At 35.7% G+C, this 20,868-nt stretch overlaps 1 protein-coding gene across 10 annotated transcripts in view; it reads left to right on the top strand.

The window, feature by feature from the left end:
- The window catches only part of msn (serine/threonine-protein kinase msn), a 32,114-nt gene extending 12,007 nt beyond the window's left edge, over positions 1-20,107 (top strand). The window contains exons 3-21 of one of the 10 annotated variants that reach the window (XM_018544305.1): positions 228-284; positions 1,894-1,938; positions 2,036-2,318; positions 2,595-2,806; positions 2,911-3,139; positions 3,227-3,487; positions 3,560-3,726; positions 4,540-4,560; positions 7,482-7,619; positions 7,865-7,968; positions 8,677-8,768; positions 8,853-8,929; positions 9,839-10,624; positions 14,148-14,297; positions 18,016-18,226; positions 18,302-18,522; positions 18,631-18,948; positions 19,576-19,875; positions 20,008-20,107. In XM_018544305.1, the coding sequence (XP_018399807.1) occupies positions 228-284; positions 1,894-1,938; positions 2,036-2,318; positions 2,595-2,806; positions 2,911-3,139; positions 3,227-3,487; positions 3,560-3,726; positions 4,540-4,560; positions 7,482-7,619; positions 7,865-7,968; positions 8,677-8,768; positions 8,853-8,929; positions 9,839-10,624; positions 14,148-14,297; positions 18,016-18,226; positions 18,302-18,522; positions 18,631-18,948; positions 19,576-19,875; positions 20,008-20,091 (3,756 nt within the window). In that variant the 3' untranslated portion in view covers positions 20,092-20,107. Of the gene's footprint in view, positions 1-227; positions 285-1,893; positions 1,939-2,035; positions 2,319-2,594; positions 2,807-2,910; positions 3,140-3,226; positions 3,488-3,559; positions 3,727-4,539; positions 4,561-7,433; positions 7,620-7,864; positions 7,969-8,676; positions 8,769-8,852; positions 8,930-9,838; positions 10,625-14,147; positions 14,298-18,015; positions 18,227-18,301; positions 18,523-18,630; positions 18,949-19,575; positions 19,876-20,007 lie in introns of all 10 variants that reach the window. The other 9 variants (XM_018544303.1, XM_018544306.1, XM_018544304.1 and 6 more) reach the window with 9 other exon arrangements.
- The last annotated feature ends 761 nt before the right edge of the window (positions 20,108-20,868 follow it).

Below are 20,868 nucleotides of genomic sequence, written 5' to 3'. Positions count from 1 at the left end.
GAGAGAGAGAGAGAGAGAGAGAGAGAGAGAGAGAGAGAGAGAGACGATGGGAGCTTGATTTATGCGAGAGACGTCTATTGTAAAGTAATAAGTTTAAAGTCGGAGATAATGTTAGGAGATTATAAGTTTTGGCACACGCGTACGATGATGACGCCATTTCATCATTATCTCAATGTCCATGCCTTTAATGCAGCAATATAATGACAATGCGCTTTTCTACTCCACAGGGTCGGCACACCAAGACCGGTCAGCTGGCAGCCATCAAGGTCATGGATGTCACGGAGGCAAGTATTCGGTTGCAATAGCGATGTTGTGGTTTAATTACCCTTTTACTTAGAAAGTTCAACGATACCGAGACTGTTGGCTTTATTTCGCTACCAGGGCACGAATCATAATCGTGATTATTTTCTCGGAAATATGAACAAGGATTTTGTGAGATAATGAGATACGATGTATTATTTCTACGGGTCAGCTTTGTGCATGGCGAGGTCTACAGCCATTGGAAAAAGATCGACTTCCTTTAGAATATAAAAAAAAAAACTTTAATGTCTGGTCCCGCAACCGCAGATAGATAAGTTTTTATCAGCCACAGAGACTTGAATGCAACACATACGAAGTTATTCTAAATTCTTTACCGCGTATCATCAACGTTGATGAAAGACAAAGAAGATTTCTACGAATCTACGAGCGATATGATTTGATACTTGACGGTTTTCAGAATCTGGAATGAGTAACGTCACGAGATCGAAAGAAAACATGATTTTATAACGAACATGTACTTTCCAATTTGTTGGATTACAAAAGTTCAATTCGATTTTTTGTTTTACTATATGGTTGTTGGATTCTAATCCTGGCAGCGCAGTGAATATTTTTGTATTTTGTATTATTGGATGACTACTCGGAATAAATTATTCGCATGTGTGCGCTTTTCTTTTGTGTCATCATCGTTACATTTAGCTTATAAAGAGACGATTTTACAGTTACATAGATATGAATCATCTCGTGGTGATACTTATCTAATGGAATATTTCCGATAAACAGATTCCCTTCATATTTGTTTCTCTATATATCTAAGTAAGGATATGACATTAATGTTACGCTGCACTTTTAAGTGTTTTTTATCGCGTAAATCGATTAAGATAGGAAGCTGTATCGGAATTCAGCATTACGATTATGATTGTGCACATTTCTCTATCTTTCATTCTATTTTTCCGTCTCCCTTTCTCCTCTCTCTTTATATTTTTTCTTGCGAATGCCCTCTTTTCTTTTCTTTCATGTAACGCGCGAGTAAAGTCTCGACTCTACTTACCTACTTAACGTACGCCAAACTGCTTTTCTAGACAAAAGAATTTTATTGTATGTTTGTTGAAATGTTTAATCCGTTTGCCGAAGTCATTGTATTTATAAAGTTTATTTTCGCATGATTACTGCGGACCCAATTTGATGTCTTTTGAAATCATGTCTTTTACATCTTTCATTAACATTACTGTAGAACAATTAATTGGAGACACAATTTTCTGATGACCTACTTGAATTTTATATAGAATTTATGTTAAAATATTGTAATAATATTATCGTAATAATTTACAAATCTTTTTATAAATTTAAACATAAATGATACGTGGAACAATATACATTTTATGTGAATAATAATATATAACTTCTTGACTTATGTAATGTAAAGTCTATTCTACAATTGCTGTGTAAGCGTAGTTGTAAATGGTTGTAAGAATTCACCAATTACAGCTTTAAATATGAAGAGAATATTCGATTGTGAGATTGATCAATTCTTTCACTTTACTATACTTATGCAATTGTAGAATGGGGTTAAGAAATTAGAAGAAATATTCAATTAATTGTACATTTTAATAATCTGGTCATCTCTCATTACAGGATGAAGAAGAAGAAATAAAGTTGGAAATAAATGTACTCAAGCGGGTGAGTGACTTAATTACCTTTTTACTTTGAATAAATATTTTAAAGTGTTGGATAGTTAACGGAGTACATTAATACAAATTGTTTTTTTTTCTTGTAGTATTCGAATCATAGGAATATAGCTACATATTACGGTGCCTTCGTAAAGAAGTCATCACCCGGTAAAGACGATCAATTATGGCTGGTTATGGAATATTGCGGAGCTGGATCTGTCACGGATCTTGTTAAGTCAACTAAGGGCCAGAGTTTGAAGGAGGAGTGGATAGCTTATATATCGCGAGAAATATTGAGGGGACTTAGTTATCTTCATAGCAACAAAGTTATCCACAGGGATATTAAGGGACAAAATGTTTTGTTGACTGATAATGCGGAAGTCAAACTTGGTAAATGTAGTTATTAATTATTAGATTTATGCAAAAGATTCGTTATATTCGTTAAACAAAATTATAGTTTTTGAAATTACTTTTATCAATTGAAGTAAATTGTCATTGACGTATTTTTCCATGTAGAGAGAAATTGACGAATCTTCTTTAAAAAAAGCCATTGATAATTGGAAATAGAATTTTATAAGAGAAATTTTATGCATCAAATTAATACATATCTATTTTGGCATATTTTATCGTTGTTTAATATTAATAATATTATGATATTTTTTTTAGTTGATTTTGGTGTCAGCGCACAATTGGACAGGACAATAGGTAGAAGAAACACGTTCATCGGTACACCTTACTGGATGGCTCCAGAAGTTATTGCATGTGACGAAAATCCAGACGCTACTTATGACAATAGGAGCGACCTTTGGTCGCTCGGAATTACTGCTCTAGAAATGGCTGAATCACAACCTCCGCTCTGTGATTTACATCCCATGAGAGTGAGTTTTCCTCAGTAATTTTTCTTGTCTTTGAAATTACAACATTTTTGTGTTTAAAATTACATAGTATACAATTGTACATATATTGTTTTATCGTCGAATAGGCTTTGTTTTTGATTCCTCGTAATCCACCGCCACGACTTAAGTCGAAAAAGTGGGCCAAAAAGTTTCACGGATTCATTGAAACGGTGCTGGTAAAGGATTACCATCAAAGACCTTATACGGAACAGCTTCTTAAACATCCATTTATACGGGACCAACCTACGGAAAGACAAGTTAGAATACAGCTTAAGGATCATATTGACCGCTGTAAAAAACGCAAACAAGAGAAAGGTATGAAAATGATAATGGGAGTTTTATTTTCTAGAAACTTATGTCATGTTTGCTGTATCATCGTTACTTATTTATTATTTATTACAGAAAGAGACGATTATCGATATAGTGGTAGCGAAAATGAAGAGGATGAACCGGCATTGGCGGGCGAACCGTCATCTATAGTTCAAGCACCTGGAGGTGATACGTTACGCCGTAATTTCCAACAGATTCAAGAAGGCAGAACTCTGACACAAGATGTGTCTCCACAAGCGCCTGTCGCTAAAGAAAAACCAGGAAGTAGATCTCAAAGAGAAGTGCCGGAACCTGGACCACCCGCGAGACCTGCTATACCGCACAGACTCATAGGTACATTTAATAATTTATAAAAGAGTATTGACCCATCTTTTTCACGTTACCAATGTCGATAACTGTAAATAGTGGTGCCCGATCCACAACCACCGTCTCGTCCATTACCTCCGACACCCAGAGATGATCCTCGACAACCGCACAAAGTATCTACGCCACCTTCTAATCATCAGACACCTGCTGGAGGAGGATCCGGCGGGCAGCCTGCGCCTCAAAGGAACAGTGTCTTCAAGCCTATGGTAAGTCTTCGTGAAGAAACTTGTACTTTTCTTAATCCTCCTATCTTTACTAATTATCTAAACCAAATGTCCTCTCTGTCCTTCCATAACACTTTGTTAATAAGGGCACTTATTATAAATAGATATAAATAAAAAGGATAGATGACCAGATTTGTAGTAAGGCATATGCTGTCGTTTCTTTTTCTTTGCAGTTTTGCCTTAAATTTTGTATTTATGATCTAAGCATTAGGTCTACAACTTATCTTTCGGCCTCTTTTTTTTATCAAGTTTCGATGTAAAATTGTTAATTAAAGAAGGAATATTAACCTAATCAAAGTAATCCCCTTCGCATTTTGTCATCTGTTAGACAACTGTCAGATTCCTTCGGAAAAAAGATGGTTGTTTCGAGTTAAATTCTATGATGAAAAAAATTGAAATTGTTATCACGAAATCTTTGGAACACTTATTATACCTTATTTTAAAGTTTAAGGATGACACTTCAAAACGACTTTGTAGTGAGACAAAGATTCAAATTTGAATAAGTGCTGTAGTCGATTGAATATAGGGACCGAGAATTAAGTTGTAAACTTAATACATATATTTTCTATATACAACGCATAGTTCACTTTGTATGTTTCCTCTTTCTCTATATACTTGCGATATATTGTAATTATATAATTTTATCATATCCATTGCACGCGTTCTACGTCGCTATTGCGTCATTGACGTACACGCTGTATTTTACTACATATACACACGTACACAAAGGGTCCTAGCACTCGACATGGAATGTATTCGGTTTTTGTTTTTTTTCTATGTTCACACCTACCGTAGCTGCCGCCGAAGAAGCCAGAGGTAAGATGACACGCACACTTTATCTCTCTCTTTCTCTTATATGTTTATTCACAAATTGCTTTTCTTGCACAGTACGGATAATTTGACAATGACGATCAGTGCAGAAACTGTGGGACAGTATTCATAGTCCGTTCTTATTCTAAGACTGTCTTAAGATACGCGCGTAACTTTCTGATTAGTTCATGGCGTCTTCAGATTGTATTTAAGACTGTTCCAAATATAAGATCTGACCATGAATATCGCCTGATATTGGTTTTTACTATATGATTTATTTATACAAAAATATAATTAAGCATTCAGTTGATATATTTGTGAATAATATAATAATGACTGTTTGTTTTGATTAAAACTTCTTAACAAAAATAAAGATTAGAAATATTACATTAACGAAAGAAGTTACGACTATAATAAAAACTGCATTTTTAGATAATGTGTGAAGAAATGAGTTATAATGTAGATAATATCATATAAAGTATTCTAGTTAATCTTTCCAATAAAGTAAAGAAATAAATATAGATTTATTAATATAATGTGAAATATTTACTGAACATAAGTCGATAGAAAATATGTTCTGGAATGCACTGATTCATTCTTAAACTTGTCCGTTTTATACAATATAAATAACATTCTTCTAATTCGCTTGAGCATTTGCCTTGTTCCATATAAGCTTTTACTCTAATCATCTAACAAAGTGGATTTTCTTTGTTAGATTATTTATTTAAATCTACATACACAACACGTTTGTTGGTGTTTCGAGATATTATATAATATCATTCTATATTATCACATTGTTATAATATTAGTCATGTATATTCAAAATAATCGATATGTTTCATATTTGTAGCAATTAATAGCAGAATGATCCACCAATAGAATACCTGAATAATTTATAAAATTCAGATATGAAAAATATATTATTTATTTAATTTGAGAGAACAAATACGTGCAATGAAGAAAACAAACAAATTTTTTATATTATAAGATTATTTTTATAGTTTTTAAATTACAAATATTATATATAAATGATAGTCAATTGTGAACGAAAATTAAAGCTCCTGAGTAGCCAAGAACTCCGCGTCGATGGTGGCGACATCGAATTAGTCGGTCTGGTGAAACCGGTAGCCACACACACAAGCACGAGCCCATGTCCGCGTGTTCATTTTCGGGCCGAAACGAGCACACGGATTTGAGCTTATGCTTTTGTGCGTGTGTTACAGCGTCTCGCTATAATAAAGAGCTGAACTAATAAGCTTGAAAATCGATAATTTTGACAACAAAATTGTGTGTTACGTGCCATTTCACTATTATGTGCTTAATTGTGAAAATGTAACTTGTCTCGTACTTATGAAAATTCTAAAAATAGACGAAAACTAAAGCTATTTTGGAATTTTATATGTAAAAGCGTATTTTTCACTCGTTTCGATTGCTGTAAAACCATGTGTTTTCTGTCTGTATAAAGGTTCACTTTATGTGTCTCTTACGACTATTTACTGATTGTCAAGAGAGAAAAGAATAGTTTCCGTTTATATTTACAAGTGTTTCAAAGAGATTTCATTATTTAGATTTATCCAAATTGTCTTTATTTACAAATGGTACATAACATAAATTAACTTGTCGTTTTTCGCTACTAACATCATTATTCCAACATGGTCATGGTGCGATACTACTCAGGTACTTTAAAACTATAAATTCAATGTCATATTCAGTTTCAATTTCTGCTAACTAGATCTAATATAGATGATCTAGTGTTTCATTAAACGTGTTGCGTCAGCCTATTAACATTACAAAGGACGATTCTGAAATAGGAATAGTTTAGTAGTATAGTTTATTCGCCTTAAGGTGATGCTGGACGCGCCAGTATTATCGATAAAACTAGCATTTTTGTCGTTTCTGTCGAATTTCTTCATAATAGTTTCGCAGAATAAAAATTCCTTTTCCACGACTTAAATATTCATGCTAATGTATCTGCCTCTGGTCTATATTGTGTTCAAAGCTGGAAAAAATATGAAATTACAGATTTGTTTATCCATTTTTATCTTCAATGTTGATCACCATACTGAGGTTAAATGAATAAAGAAATCTGTGATTTCATACTTTTTCCAGCTTTGGATATAAAATACACCAGGGGCAGGTACATTAACCTGATTATTTAAATCATGGAGAAGAAATTTTTATTCTGCGAAATTATTACGAAAAAATTAGACAGGAACGGAAATGTCAAAAATGCTAATTTTATCGGTAATACAGGTGGCTTCAGCAACCTTAAGGATAAAAGAGGTTATATAAACATAAATTTAGTAATATTTCTTATTTTTTTTAGTTATAAACGTTTTTCTTTTTTACAACAAAGTTTTAAAAACATTTTTGTAAGTTGAGATGTATATGTTGATTTCTCATCATGTATTGTTAATAGCACGATCGAATAAATTATCAATTTGTTTATGTTTGCGGATCCAAATAATCGTTACTAACACTCAGAATAATGTAATATTACACACATTGCTCTATTATAATATATTACATTGCTATTTACTACAAAAATGTTTTTATAATAATTTGTTACAAAGGAATAGTTATGACTTGAACAGAAAACATTCGTAATAAAGTTTACATTATTTGTTCTTTGAAATATAAATAGAGTATAATTTTAAAATTTGGCTATATATGTATTTCGGAATCAACCTAATTAAATTTTATTTGATTAGTAGTTCCGCTTAAATGCACAATATTATGCTCTCTTTAACATTTCTCCTTGCCTTTCTGCCTTGTTTGGTTGCCTTGTTGCCTATCCAATGGTGGCTTCTAGCAAAAGATTCTCAGAGGTCTCGGAACAGTGACTAACGGGGTTGTGCGTGTATGCGTGTGGGTGGTAGGACATGGAGATACTGGCTGCTCAACTCATCGAGCTTGGTGTGTCACAGGGCCCCGAGGCCCCGCCAAGGCCAAACAGGCAACATAAGGGCCCTGCAGCTTCGTCTACATCGAATTCGGTGCAGCCTGCAGGTGGTAACGATCAGAACAACAAACAGATGCCGCAATCTTCCAGTATTCTCGATCAAGTAAGCGATTGGAGCCACGTGCGACCACGATTGATATTTCAGCAGCAAAATTCACTTATATGCCTGCATTCCTATTCCCTCGTTGTTACATTATCCTTTTCGTTTTCTTTGTCTTCTTATTGCGTGAGACACATAAACATCGCCTTGCATCTAAGTCGAGGTAAAAAAAGTACATGATACGAAGATTAATATCACATAACGAGTGAGAAACGCTCTAAAAACGATCTATCACCTTCTCGTTCTAGGCTCTGTCGATTGAGAGTGACAGCGATGATGATCTCGAGGATGCTGGTGGGAATAATTTGAGAAATGACGGTACTTTATTGGCCAGTGATCCGCCCAAGCCGCTGTAAGTAAACAACTTTACTGCTTTATTAACACATTCCAACATCAGAAATACATTGGTAATATCTGATAACATTGAAATAATGCTTGCTATATTAAGGTTTCATTATTTTTGTGTCAGTTGTTTTAAAAACATATATGCTATTTATTAATTGATATTAACGCGTATATTAATTCAACAGTACTAATAAAAATATAGTAACTGCAGCTTGAAACTTACTTGCGCAATAAATTTCTTTTGAAAATAAAATTCAGAATTTTATTAACACTCATAAAACTGAGATTTATATTTAATATTTACAAAATTATTTTTAAAAATCACTATTTCTATGCAATCTTTGGTGAACTTTGGTCACAAAAAATTTTCTATCGAAAAAGTAATTTTTGATAGAATAATACATTTTATGTATCGTATTATTTCCAATTATAAGAAACAAATAATATAACGTATAGTAATATACAACATTACACAAAGCTATTTTTTAACGCTTTCACAATATAATAAATATAGTAAGAAGTGAAGCTGTAATTGTATTAATCTTACTAATGTAAACTCATTTCGTTTCATCTTCCATCATGCCTATCCCATGCTTCGGTATTTTGCGTCATATGGTCGTCTTGGTCGCCTCGCCTCGCAACATCAACAATGCATTACGTGTGCTTCATCTGCCGTCACGTCGTCCCACTGCAATCTGTATTTCCATCGCTGCAGTCCCGAATTTTCTCCTTTCAGACCGTCATCGGATTCGTCGTCGTCATCTTCGCATAATGCTCAAAACTCCCATCACGAGGATAAACCGAAAGGTACGAGAAGGTCACTTTCCAGGAGGATTATTAATGATACTATGCACTCTGATTTAATACTTTGTCTTTGTCTAATATTTATAGGAGGAGCACCGAACCGTCCGCTCCCACCAACCCCCGATGAAGAAGAATCGGGAGATCGTACGCTAGTCATGAAACGAGTGAGTATTTTTCTTTTTAAGTTTGCGATGCAAGCTGAAATATATATTTGTAGAGCTCTTCTCTTCCGTTCAGATATATTTCATTTGGGTATAACTTGAAATTTTCATATATCGTTGGTACGTAACGTACAGATTTTATGTAATTATGTTTTGGTAGTTTGGGTAAAGCAGTTGACGTATTTTCTTCCCCGTCTAACTTATTTTGTCATTCATGAGCATTAGTACATCGAAACTTAACTACATAATACACACACACACACACACCACACACATACACGCGCATACACAAAATTTGTTCGCCAGAGGTTTTTGTTGATGTGAGAGTGGATCAGATTCGAAGATGGACGGAAAGGGAAGAAGACACGAGCGATTGCGATATTTATCTATCTTTTTTTTACTTTTTTTTTGTAAATATATACGTATCTTAACTGATAATCGGGACTAAATCAGTGATATTGTCCGCTCCCTTCATTGTTCGCTCCACGTATTCGTCAAGATTGAACTTTTGTATATTCCAAGCGAGCACCATGGCGCACTGCCTTGTGTCTGTACTTTTGCCGCTATCGTACGATACACCATGCACATTCATATACGAACGACGATCACATACGCTATAGATTGACTATGTTGTTGCGGTGTAATTGCGACAAATTGTATTGCATCTTCCTTTTCAACTGTTATATTTGATGTTGAAAGTAATCTAGAAATTTTTATTATCATTTCCAACTTAATTATAGATTTGTTACTGCCGCAAAAATAGTCGTTTCTTATTACATTATATCATTACACTACATTACCATCATCATCACCGACAGTCATCGTTTCACATTGTTATCGCACGCATTTCTTTTTCTTGTTTTTTTTCTCTGTCACCGTACCATTATCTTCGCCATCGTACGCACACTCTAGAAACTTAGTCAGATGTCAGACGATCGTGCCACAGCTAGCGGCAATCGGCGTTCAGAGATAGATGAGCAGCTCCTTCTGAAGGAGTGGGATTTTACCCGCTTCTTTCAGGGTTTTAATGAAAAATTGGATAAAATGAAACAGGAGCATCAACAAGAAGCGACCAGTCAAGCGAGCAAGTCTGGATCCAACGAGGATCGTTCATCTTCGTCTAGCGAAAGAACACTCAAGAGACAGGAGCAGTTAGCCCGAAGGAAACACGAGCAACAGCATCATCAAAAGCAACAGCAATTGAAACCGATTCACAGGCGGCAAGAGAGCGATTCGAAACTGGGTAATGCATCGAGTGTCTTCGCACGTGCCTTTCGTCGTGAGAATTCGGATTTCTTCCCGTCTGCAAGACACTCGGCGTATCTGCAGAAGCCGTCGGATTCCTCAAGATCTAGTATATTCGCTAGCGGTAATCGACGTGGAAGCGAGATAAGCGTTGCCGGCATCGTTGGTAAGAAAGGTAGTGCCCTTAACTCCGGAGAGCCAGTCTTAACGGATTTCTCGTTGTGCCGTGAGGGGCCTCAGAGGCCCAGGAGAGAAAAGACCGAGAGCGAGATCGTCTTCGGTAGTAGACATGAGGCGAGGAGGTACGATTTCGGACGCGATAAAGACGAGAACGCAAGAAGACGCAGTTGTAGACCTTCGGATGCTACGGCATCTGCCATAGTCGACGATGCAGGAACGATTAAGTCCATGGCCAGTACAACGGCCAGCGAATACAGCCCCATTGTCACCCAGGTCAGTCCCCTAGGCGAATTGCCAGCCCGCGGATCGCGAGAAACTTTCGCGAGCCTTTCGCGAGTCCTGCCTGTGTGCTTGCCTGAAAGAGACCTTTCTTATTACCTTATATTGACATTTTTGCCTGTTTTCTTCCCTGATCCTTGCCCCTTTCCAAAACGTCTTCGAAGTGTCTGTCGAGTTATTCATTTGTTCTTTATGTATATTATTCATTGCCATTACAATTTTTGTAATCCTTTTGTAAATATATATATCATGAATACTGAATTAATTAATCAATTCATTCGTACCCTATGGTGCTCGTGGACACTTCGATTCTTCACATTTCCTTCTTGAGATAATCGTGACTGATTTTTCGACATCCAGCGGCATAACGATCACATAGAAAGCTAGTCAGCTACGCTCGACTCTTAGGCGCATTTTCTTTCCTTGTGTCATTCATTTTCACGATTTATCAAGTAGCAGCGATACATTATTAATTACTAGTGCAATCAGTACTATATTAGCTATATTAATATTGTATCATCTCTGACACAATCTTTGATTACATTCTTCATTATTTTCATGTGAAAGCGACATGGAATCTTCAAACCGTAACGTTAGAATGTCGTTAATACATCGCAATCTCTATAATATTAATTCCGCTATTACTAATATTTTATTATCATTACTACTCCTATGACATTTACTTTTACTATTACTATTACTACTATCACTAATACTACTATTGCTACTACTATTAGTATCACTAATACATCTAGTTCGTACTTATTACTAAGGACATGGGAGATTTTCGCTAGGAGATGCTGCTGAGATAAAACATTTTATTTACTCTTCTCTTCGCTCTTCAAGAGGCTTATAAATGTATTTGCTGAGTAGCATTAATGAACGTTTTCTTCAGCGAGTTTCTTCACCTGGGTTATTTTAATCATCATACACAATGTTTCTGTTTGTCTGATGCTTTTGAAGTGTTCTACATGGTTGCGGGATTTTACGTGAATACTCACTAATATAAGGATATGGTCAACACGAAAGAGATGTCGAATTATTAATTGCTACTCGGTAATTCAGATTCTCCTCTGTTTTCCATTCATCACTGTGTCCTTGTCCTTGGCAAACGAGTCTTGTCCTCTACTGTGATGCGTGCTATATTATGTGGAAAAGCGCCAAACATCATTTCTACGGCGACGAAAATACGAAATCTGGAACTGAGGATTGACGGAATTTCTTCGGGATATTCGACAATGTTACCACCGACGCAACGACACGCCGCAGGATTCGGCAAAGAATAAAAAAATACTGCCGAAAATTCGTAATGACAAATCATGAAGATTTTTTTCTGATTGCATTAACGTGTTTCAATATAATCTCTCTTCAGGTTTTATTTGACACTTTGATCTTTGTTAACATATCTGTGAAAATAATTGGAAGTGCGGCGTTCAAATATGAATTATCGACAAAATTTATTATAGCATTCGAATTAAAAGCTTTGGTCGTGTATAAAAAGAATATTCGTGACATTGATGCGTCCAAACGAGATAACCGATTTTATAATCAAAAATTCTTCATTTTAATTAAATTTTTTTTCTTCTAATCTTTTTTATTGAAGTGCAATTTTTACTAACAAAAAAGTGTTTATATTGAAATTTTTTTACTAAAATAGTCATACTACAAAGTTAGTTTTGAGATATGACACAATTTTGACTTTTTAAATATTAGCATGTACTAAAATATTGCTAAACGCATTAACAATAATAATAGCCGTCATATTCTTTGAATATCTGTCTTTCAGAGTATCTGTCTTTTCCTATTTACTCGAGCCAATTCTTTGCATCCCAAGAATGAAAGAAGAGAATGAAAAAGTGAATGAGATTAATGCCCATTTCCACCAATGTAGATCAACTTTAATCTCGGTTCAATTTGCTCTTCGTCTTTTTCTAGTTCTAAAAATTAGAAAAAGATGAACAGTAAGTTAAACCGAGATTAAAGTTAATCTACATTGGTGGAAACGGGCATAAGAGGAAGAGAGAGAGAGAGAGAGAGAGAGAGAGAGAGAGAGAGAGAGAGAGAGAGAAAGGAAAAGAGAGAGAAAGTGGGAGAGAATGAGAGAGAAACAGAGAGCTATAATAATGATCAATTATCCGGCCTGGCGTGTTCGTTTTGTGTTATAATATACAATTTCTAATGTCATGCATGATCCTATGTGATCAAGAGAAAAGATAAGGAAAGAAAGGAAGAAAACGAAAGAGACGATGTTACAAAGATTGAAGTACTGAGAGAAGAGGACGGCATTAAGGCAGAACAGTCTCGGAGAAGTTGAGGAACAGGAAATAAACAATGGATCATTTTGTAAACATCATACGAGGCTGTGTCTATTATCACGAGCATCGTCTTGCATGAAGCTTCCGACATGTATGAATGTTGTGCCTCGTTGAGATCTGCGCATTGAGACAGCGACCATATCTCGTGTCTTCGTGTGTTGCAGCACGTGCTAAGCATGCTTTATTTTGTCTTTTGTGTGTTCTTCCGGCATGACGTGTGTAGCGATGTGTCTGTTCCAATCGTCGAGATTTCGTTTAACGGTTAATGTGCCTCAGGAAAGAGCTCTTGAGAATTGGGGAACAAATTTCAGATCTCTTATCTCATGTTCATTAGCCGAAAAAAGAGTGGTGACTGTCACGTTAATATCGCACGAAATAATAGCGATAATTACATTTAGTTCATTAGCTTGTTAGTATAAGCCTACTAGTTTGCTATGATAGAAATACAGCAAACGATAACATATTAAACGTTATATCATCAAATACGATATTATCAAATACGATTGATATCAACTAATTTAGTTTGCACGATTGTGTTTTCTTTTTACATATTCTGCACATGTATGTTGTTCAATAAGACTTTAAGTCACACAATTTGTTACGTATCCATGAGAAGAAGTCAATAACTTACAATCTCTTTTTAGATGCACCATCGAAATAAGTTCTTCGATATTACTTTTGTTATTTTACATTGATTTTCATTATTTGTTTTTCATAGCTTGCTCATATTCTTTGCAGTTCCTTGTCTTCATTTTGTTCTTTCATTGTCTTTGCTTGCTTTTTGCTTTCTCGTGACGTAATTTGCTTTTTCATAATTTGTTTCTTCCTAATTTGTTCTTTATATTTGCTGGCATTATTTCTTCATTAATTATCAATTTCTGTTTCCTTTCGATATTAACATTCGATATAATTGTTCTACCTCTCTAATTAGCATAATTTTCTCTTTATCTTACGTATGCATTATCGTAATATCGAGACTTGAATTCTTAATATTATTAATATATTGAAAAAGCAAAGAAAACCTGTTATCAATTCTGCGTATGAGGATGAGAAACAATCAGGATTAGAAAAAAGAAATTTATGGGAAAAATAATAAAAAGAGAAGAATTTAGGTCTCGATTGAATCTGTTCTTTATTTCTTTCTTTCATTCGTTGTTTCGGCTGACCACTTTTTTTTTAAATGGAGATTCGCTAATTTGCAGAATCGCGAGGGTGGCGATCGTTCGAGAGGCGGAGGTGGCGGTGATTTCCAGAGATCGGACTCGTCTCCGGGTTCGCGTCCCAGTTCGGTCTTACCGGATCTTTTGACTTCTTCACCAGGTCAACGGCAGGACAAGTCAACTAGCGAGGAGGTCAGATTCATCCATCCGTCTATATATTTATGTATCTCCTGTCTTTTACATCGGTCTTCTTTTATGCATGCACTCGCGTATGCTTCATCTCTTCACCAATATAGAGATATTTGTAAGATATTTATAACGTGATTTAGAGTAAAAAAAAGCAAATTAGTGCTATCGATGGGAATTTGATATAAAATTAATTGAAAGTCTCAAGTTTGACTGAAGAGAGGTATGTTCATGCGAATTTAAAAGTGAATCCAAACTAGCAAGGTTGAACGATAGCGATCGAATATTTACGGACATAAACATGGATGAATGTAGCTTTCTTTTTTTACACCAACGAGAACATATTTAATAACGTAAATTTGGATCAGCTACATCAACATCAAAACAAGTTCATTCGTTCATGTTTGCTTCTTGCTTGATTTGGATTGAGTTTTAACGCACGATGACTGAGCGAGTGCACGCATGCATTATTTTCCGCAACTTTATTTCCACTTATATACGGAATACGTTTATATATATATATATATATATATATATATGTCTCGTCGAGGCGTGAGTCTTGTGAGCGATGTGACGTACAACATCGTTTGACGTATAATGATCGATCAAGATCTTGAGAATGATTATCATTTCGTTCAGTAGCAAATGAGAATGCTTTCTTTTCTCCGTTATCGGATTGTCCGAGGAGTAATGCTTTTTTTGTGATTGGGTCGAAACGTTTCTATAATGTGTACAATTATATTATCATCGATTATTCTAATGCAAAATATAGGTACGTAGCGCGTATGATACTGTGTTTACCCGCAAACATGTGATTCGATTCATATTTCTTTATACTTTACCAGACTTGGAAACAGACTAGTGGCAGCGACTAGTAACGATACGGTATGAGTTCGTTCGGCGCTTCTATGTACTCTCGGATTATACCAAAACAACTGAAGCGTGATTTTTATACATACACATACATATACACACATATACATATATATACATGTTTAAGTTTGAGGGTTTGCACAGGGGACGGCTTATGCTTTGTGTCAATGTCTTGTTAATTGTCCGTGATAGTCAAAAAGTGCATTTTGTTGACTATACGTATCAATCTTGTTGTTCCGTTCTTTTAGGTTGCATTCTCACTTTTAGTTATGAACTTTAGCAATTGGTAAATAGATTGACGATATTTATTTTATATTCTTTCTCTGTTTTTTTCTTTTTATGTGCACCAAAACAAAATTATTGTCTAGGAAAATCGTGCAAAAAGATTGCCTTGCGTTTATTGTACGATGCTGCAAGCAAAAACTGGAGGAGTTCCGACTTCGATTTTAGCAGAAATTTTAGCTCTTATAGAGGAAGCCATTTCAATTCGATTTGAAGTCGTCGTATTTTCTGTACTTTGGTAAAAGAAACTTAAAAAGAAAGAGAGACAGAGAGAGAGAAAGAGAGAGAAAATTACCACAAGTCTAGTAACGGTCCAGAAATATCACTCTCCGGGTCATGTTCTATCTCTTTACTCGAATCTCCGGTCAGGTTCAGGTCGGAGGCAATAGAAATCTTTGCGAATCAATGATTCGTGCAACATCCAATTTATTACTATAAAAAGTTATAGGTAGCTTCTATTTCCCATATTCTTTGTATTTTTTTCATGGTTTCACAGAAACAAAACAGTTCCTCGCGAGTTGTATACAGTTCTTCTCCGTTCCTCCTTGATTTTGAAACGATTCTCGGAAATCGATTATATGTATATCGCAAAATACAAAGTATTTATATTCAAAATATATTATGCAAGAGCGCTTATACCGATCTCTCATCCACGTGCAAGAAGAGACGTGCAAAATTGAGAATAACGTAATCAGGGTGTTTACTGTTTGGAAAATCCTAGAAAACTGCTGGAATTTTTAACTTTTGTTTATAAAATTAATGATTTTCATGGGGAATTTTATCGAGAAAATTTTGAGAAATTTTATTTTTAAATTCTGTCTTTTTCTAGAAACATTTCATTGATCGTTCGTTACATGATAATACAAAATATTTAACAATCAATAGCAATAAGTATGGCATATACATCCGCATATATTTACGTACATTCTCGTGTGTGTAACTTGCGACTTTTTATTTAAAAAAAATCAAGGTCACAGTCTACAGTAGATGCTCAAGAATAAAGTAGCTTATTATACCTCTTGTAATCAATCTTCCTTAAATTATCCTATGGCTTTAATTATAGAAGTGAAGTATTGAAGATAAGAAATTGTTCACTTACTCGTCTTTTTAATTTATTACTGAATTAAGAAATCTAAAATTTGAACTTCTATTTTTAATTGTAGAAAATGACAGATGTAATCTCGTAGAATTCCTGTTTTCTATTAATTTTTAATTTATTTGCATCACACTCTATTTTATTTTAAAGATATATTAAAAATTTGTAATCTTACCTAGAATTTTATTACAAAAAAATCTGGGAATTCTCAAGGGATTTTTTGAAATTTCGATAATCACCCTAATTACTCGAAATCAGACTTGTACATACAATTACGAAAAAGATGGCTTGTATGATCACGCTTTAAGTTATGATCAGTAGGATAGTTATAGGACTACGCAATGTCTCTGTTTCACGTGTGATCTCTATTAAGCGTCAATTATACGGTTGTCCAGCGTGACTAATTCAGGATTATGTTGTGTGTTGTGGGACACGCGGGAGCTCTAACTCGCAGGGCAGGGCCCTCTACTGACCATTCCAATCCCAATACTAATTACAATGTAAGTATCTATTTATCCATTTAAAAAAAAATTTCGACTGCTATCCCTCTCTCTTCCTCCTCCTCCTCGCTTTTTCGCGCGAGGGGCGGGAACAGAGGTATGAGGACACGTGTTATTTTGCTCTCGAACATTGATCTTTTTTCATTATGCACCGCGGGAATGAATGCCAGTTTTGTGTACGCGCGCAGGCCGTTTTTATCTTATCCTCTTTTTGGTTGGTTTTTTATGGGATCTATTTCTGATTCTTGATGTCACCACGGTAATAAAACGATAATTCTAACACAGCCGCGACCACCGTTGCTTTTTGTTCTCACATCTCTCTCTTCCTTCTTCTGTCCTTTCTCTGGGTTTTGTTTCTCACCTGTGTGAAACGTGACGACGACGTGCCCTGGGTAGATGACGTTGTTTCACGACGTGAATGTTTAATCCTGTGTACTGAGTGTCATTCGAGAATAACATGAAGACATACATAATAACAAGCTAATAGTGTATTTGTGGATGCCATTGGACGCAGAGTTGACTAATTTCGAGTCTGCTTAATCCTTACCAAACGCATCCCTTCGATACGCATAGTTACATGGATTACATGCGAATGTCAATTCTTTTTCATTTTTATATTACCCTGTGAAAAATGCTTTAATTTGCGATCGAGATGATATTTGTTTGTTTGTATGAATGCTATGTAGATATCGCATATTTGACTCGGCTGATTTGTTCTTTCTTTTTTTCTTCATCTTTTCGCTCAATCCTTTGCATGCATTTTTTTTACAATTTAAATAAGAGAAAAAAAGGGAAACCTTGCGCGTTTCTGCGATTTGTATCTTTTCTGTTGATTGTGTTTGCGATATTTGGGTCGATGATAAATTTTCCTAGTCACTCCAGTATTTCTTTGCGTGCAAAGTAGTTTTTTGCCTGGCATCTTGGCACGCTTCTCTCGGAGTTCAGTCAAACGGCAAAGTCATCTTTGTTGCAGTATCGACAAGCGGTGAAATCACCTCCGTTTGCGCTTCAACAGAAGCAGCGATCTTTCTTGACTTTCGGATTCGGAGCTGGTCCAGCAAGAAGAGAATCCCACGTAAACGTTAATGTGACTCCTACTAGCCACGATTTAGCATCGGACACTCCCGAAATACGCAAATACAAGAAGCGTTTCAACAGCGAGATCCTCTGCGCCGCGTTATGGGGTCAGTGTATAGAATCTTATTTTGTCATGTATTGATCGTACACTCGTTACATAATCAATTCTGATCGATTTACAGGTGTAAATCTGTTAATTGGAACCGAGAACGGCTTGATGTTGTTGGATAGGAGCGGACAGGGTAAAGTTTATCAATTGATTAGTAGAAGACGTTTTCAACAAATGGAGGTCCTCGAGGGCCAAAATATCCTTGTTACGATCAGCGGTAAGAAAAATAGAGTGCGTGTTTACTATCTTTCTTGGTTGAAGAGCAAAATTCTACGGACAGATGGTCACAGTGATGTAAGTTTCCGTTTTATATGTACATATACACACATGTATACATATATAAGGAATTTCTTCTGTGAGTATACCCGTTTTAATATTGAGTATTATTTTGTTTATTTGTAGCAAGTCGAACGACGTAATGGTTGGATCAACGTGGGCGATCTACAGGGCGCAGTACACTTCAAAATAGTGAAATACGAAAGAATAAAGTTTCTTGTGATTGCGTTGAAAGATTCCATAGAGATTTACGCCTGGGCACCAAAGCCGTATCACAAATTTATGGCTTTCAAGTCTTTTGGCGAGCTCGCGCACAGACCTCTATTGGTTGATCTTACAGTTGAGGAGAGTTCAAGATTAAAGGTTATCTATGGTAGCGCTGATGGATTTCACGCGGTTGATTTGGATTCCGCCACAGTTTACGATATATATCTACCAAAACATGTAAGAAAACTGTTCAGCTCAGATCTGTTTATCCATATTAGGTAGATGTACGCGATGCAATTTATTGGCTGATTTCGTCGTTGGAGAAATCTATTTTTTGATAATGATCAGTAATGCACAAGTAGAATATTCACAAGTACTTTGCAGTTTTTAAAATCTATTCCGACATATTAACAAATCTATTCAACATCGGTAAAAATATTAAATTCAATAATTATAAAATATAATAAGTAATAGACTAGATTTAGTAATAAAACATGGTTGTTAGCGATCAAAGAAGTCAAGGAAAACTGGGAAAAGTCAGTAATATTAAAAAGTGATCAAGAAGAACCGGGAAAACCGGAAAAGTCAGAGAATTTTTTTGTTTTTTGCCAACATCTGTAAAGAAATAGTGTGTGTGTGTGCGTGCGTGCGTGCGCGCGCGCGCGCGCGTGTGTAATAGACATTATTTTTAAAATTTAAGATATTCATTATTCAGATGTCAAGTTTCTTTGACACAATATTTCGAATTTATAAATTGTTGAATTTAATCGAAAAATAACTGGAAGCATGTATAGCTACTTAAATTCTTATTCTCTTTAAAGTTTGATGTGACAATATGTATTATTATTTGCTTTTCAATCGCAGACCCAGGCTCCCATTTGTCCGCACTGTATAGTAGCGTTGCCAAACAGTAACGGCATGCAGTTGCTACTCTGCTATGATAATGAAGGCGTATACGTAAATACTTATGGCAGAGTATCAAAGACGATGGTTCTTCAGTGGGGTGAGATGCCTACGAGCGTAGCATACATTGGTACTGGACAAATTATGGGTTGGGGCAATAAGGCAATTGAAATTAGGAGTGTGGAGAGCGGTCATCTCGATGGTGTTTTTATGCATAAGAAGGCTCAACGACTCAAGTTCCTCTGTGAACGTAACGATAAGGTGCGTGTGACTTGAAATGTGTAACACTTAATGTAATACTTAACGATTGATTGAAACGCTCTGAATCCGCCTGTTTCTGTCTTTCCGCTCATATAACTTTTGTAACATTATATCGTTTCATCTGTTTTTCAGGTATTTTTCTCGTCGGCGAAGGGTGGTAGTTCGTGCCAGATCTATTTCATGACTCTAAACAAACCGGGCATGGCCAACTGGTGATCCCGAATGAGGCCGAATCTGGCCCCAAGATTATTATCCTCGCGTTTACCCCCGCCACACAATCCTCCACGTGTACCGGGATATACAGCATCGGCGCGCACACTTGCTCGCCCTTCACTGCCAGGATGCAGCGCCTTGGAGACCAGGAAGTGCGTACACCGTATCCAGCATCTTTATCAGCATCAGCAACAAGTACAGCATTATCAACGTCAACGTCATCATTACTATCCTCATCATTATTCACGTAATCTTTCGTACAACTATAATTATGACTACGAAGAAGATGAAGAGTATGATAATAGGTTCCAACGATGTACCCGGTTGCCGTTACGAGGCACACCGGGGACGTTAACATTCGTCAATCTGCTTGTCAAAAAATTCCTCTGTTTTTTCACTTGTTCGCCTTGTGGATTGCGCAGTGCAGCCTAACGTGGCGACTGAAACGCAGCGCGAATTCTTCTCCAACCCCTCCATAAAATAAGAGTGCATGATAAATTATTGCATGCTGGTAAATCGTATCAATAGTATTCTATGTATTTTTCTTTCCTTTTTTCAATAGCAATTTATTGCATTAATCACTACGATAAGTCTGTACTTGTTTTGTGTTGACATGTATACGTAAAGACCTTAATTCTCAAGGAATCTTAAATATTAAAAATGAAATAAAGTGTGTTTTACCATACTTGGTGAATAGTTAGTTATTAAGAGCGTTTTATACGGAAGATGATTTAGAATAACGTAATAGAGTATGAAATTGATTTGTACAGATCTTTCTAA

Source organism: Cyphomyrmex costatus, unplaced genomic scaffold (genome assembly GCF_001594065.2).
Source record: "Cyphomyrmex costatus isolate MS0001 unplaced genomic scaffold, Ccosl1.0 scaffold43, whole genome shotgun sequence".
Classification (NCBI taxonomy): Eukaryota; Metazoa; Arthropoda; class Insecta; order Hymenoptera; family Formicidae; genus Cyphomyrmex; species Cyphomyrmex costatus.
This window is presented reverse-complemented; position numbering and strand designations above follow the sequence as displayed.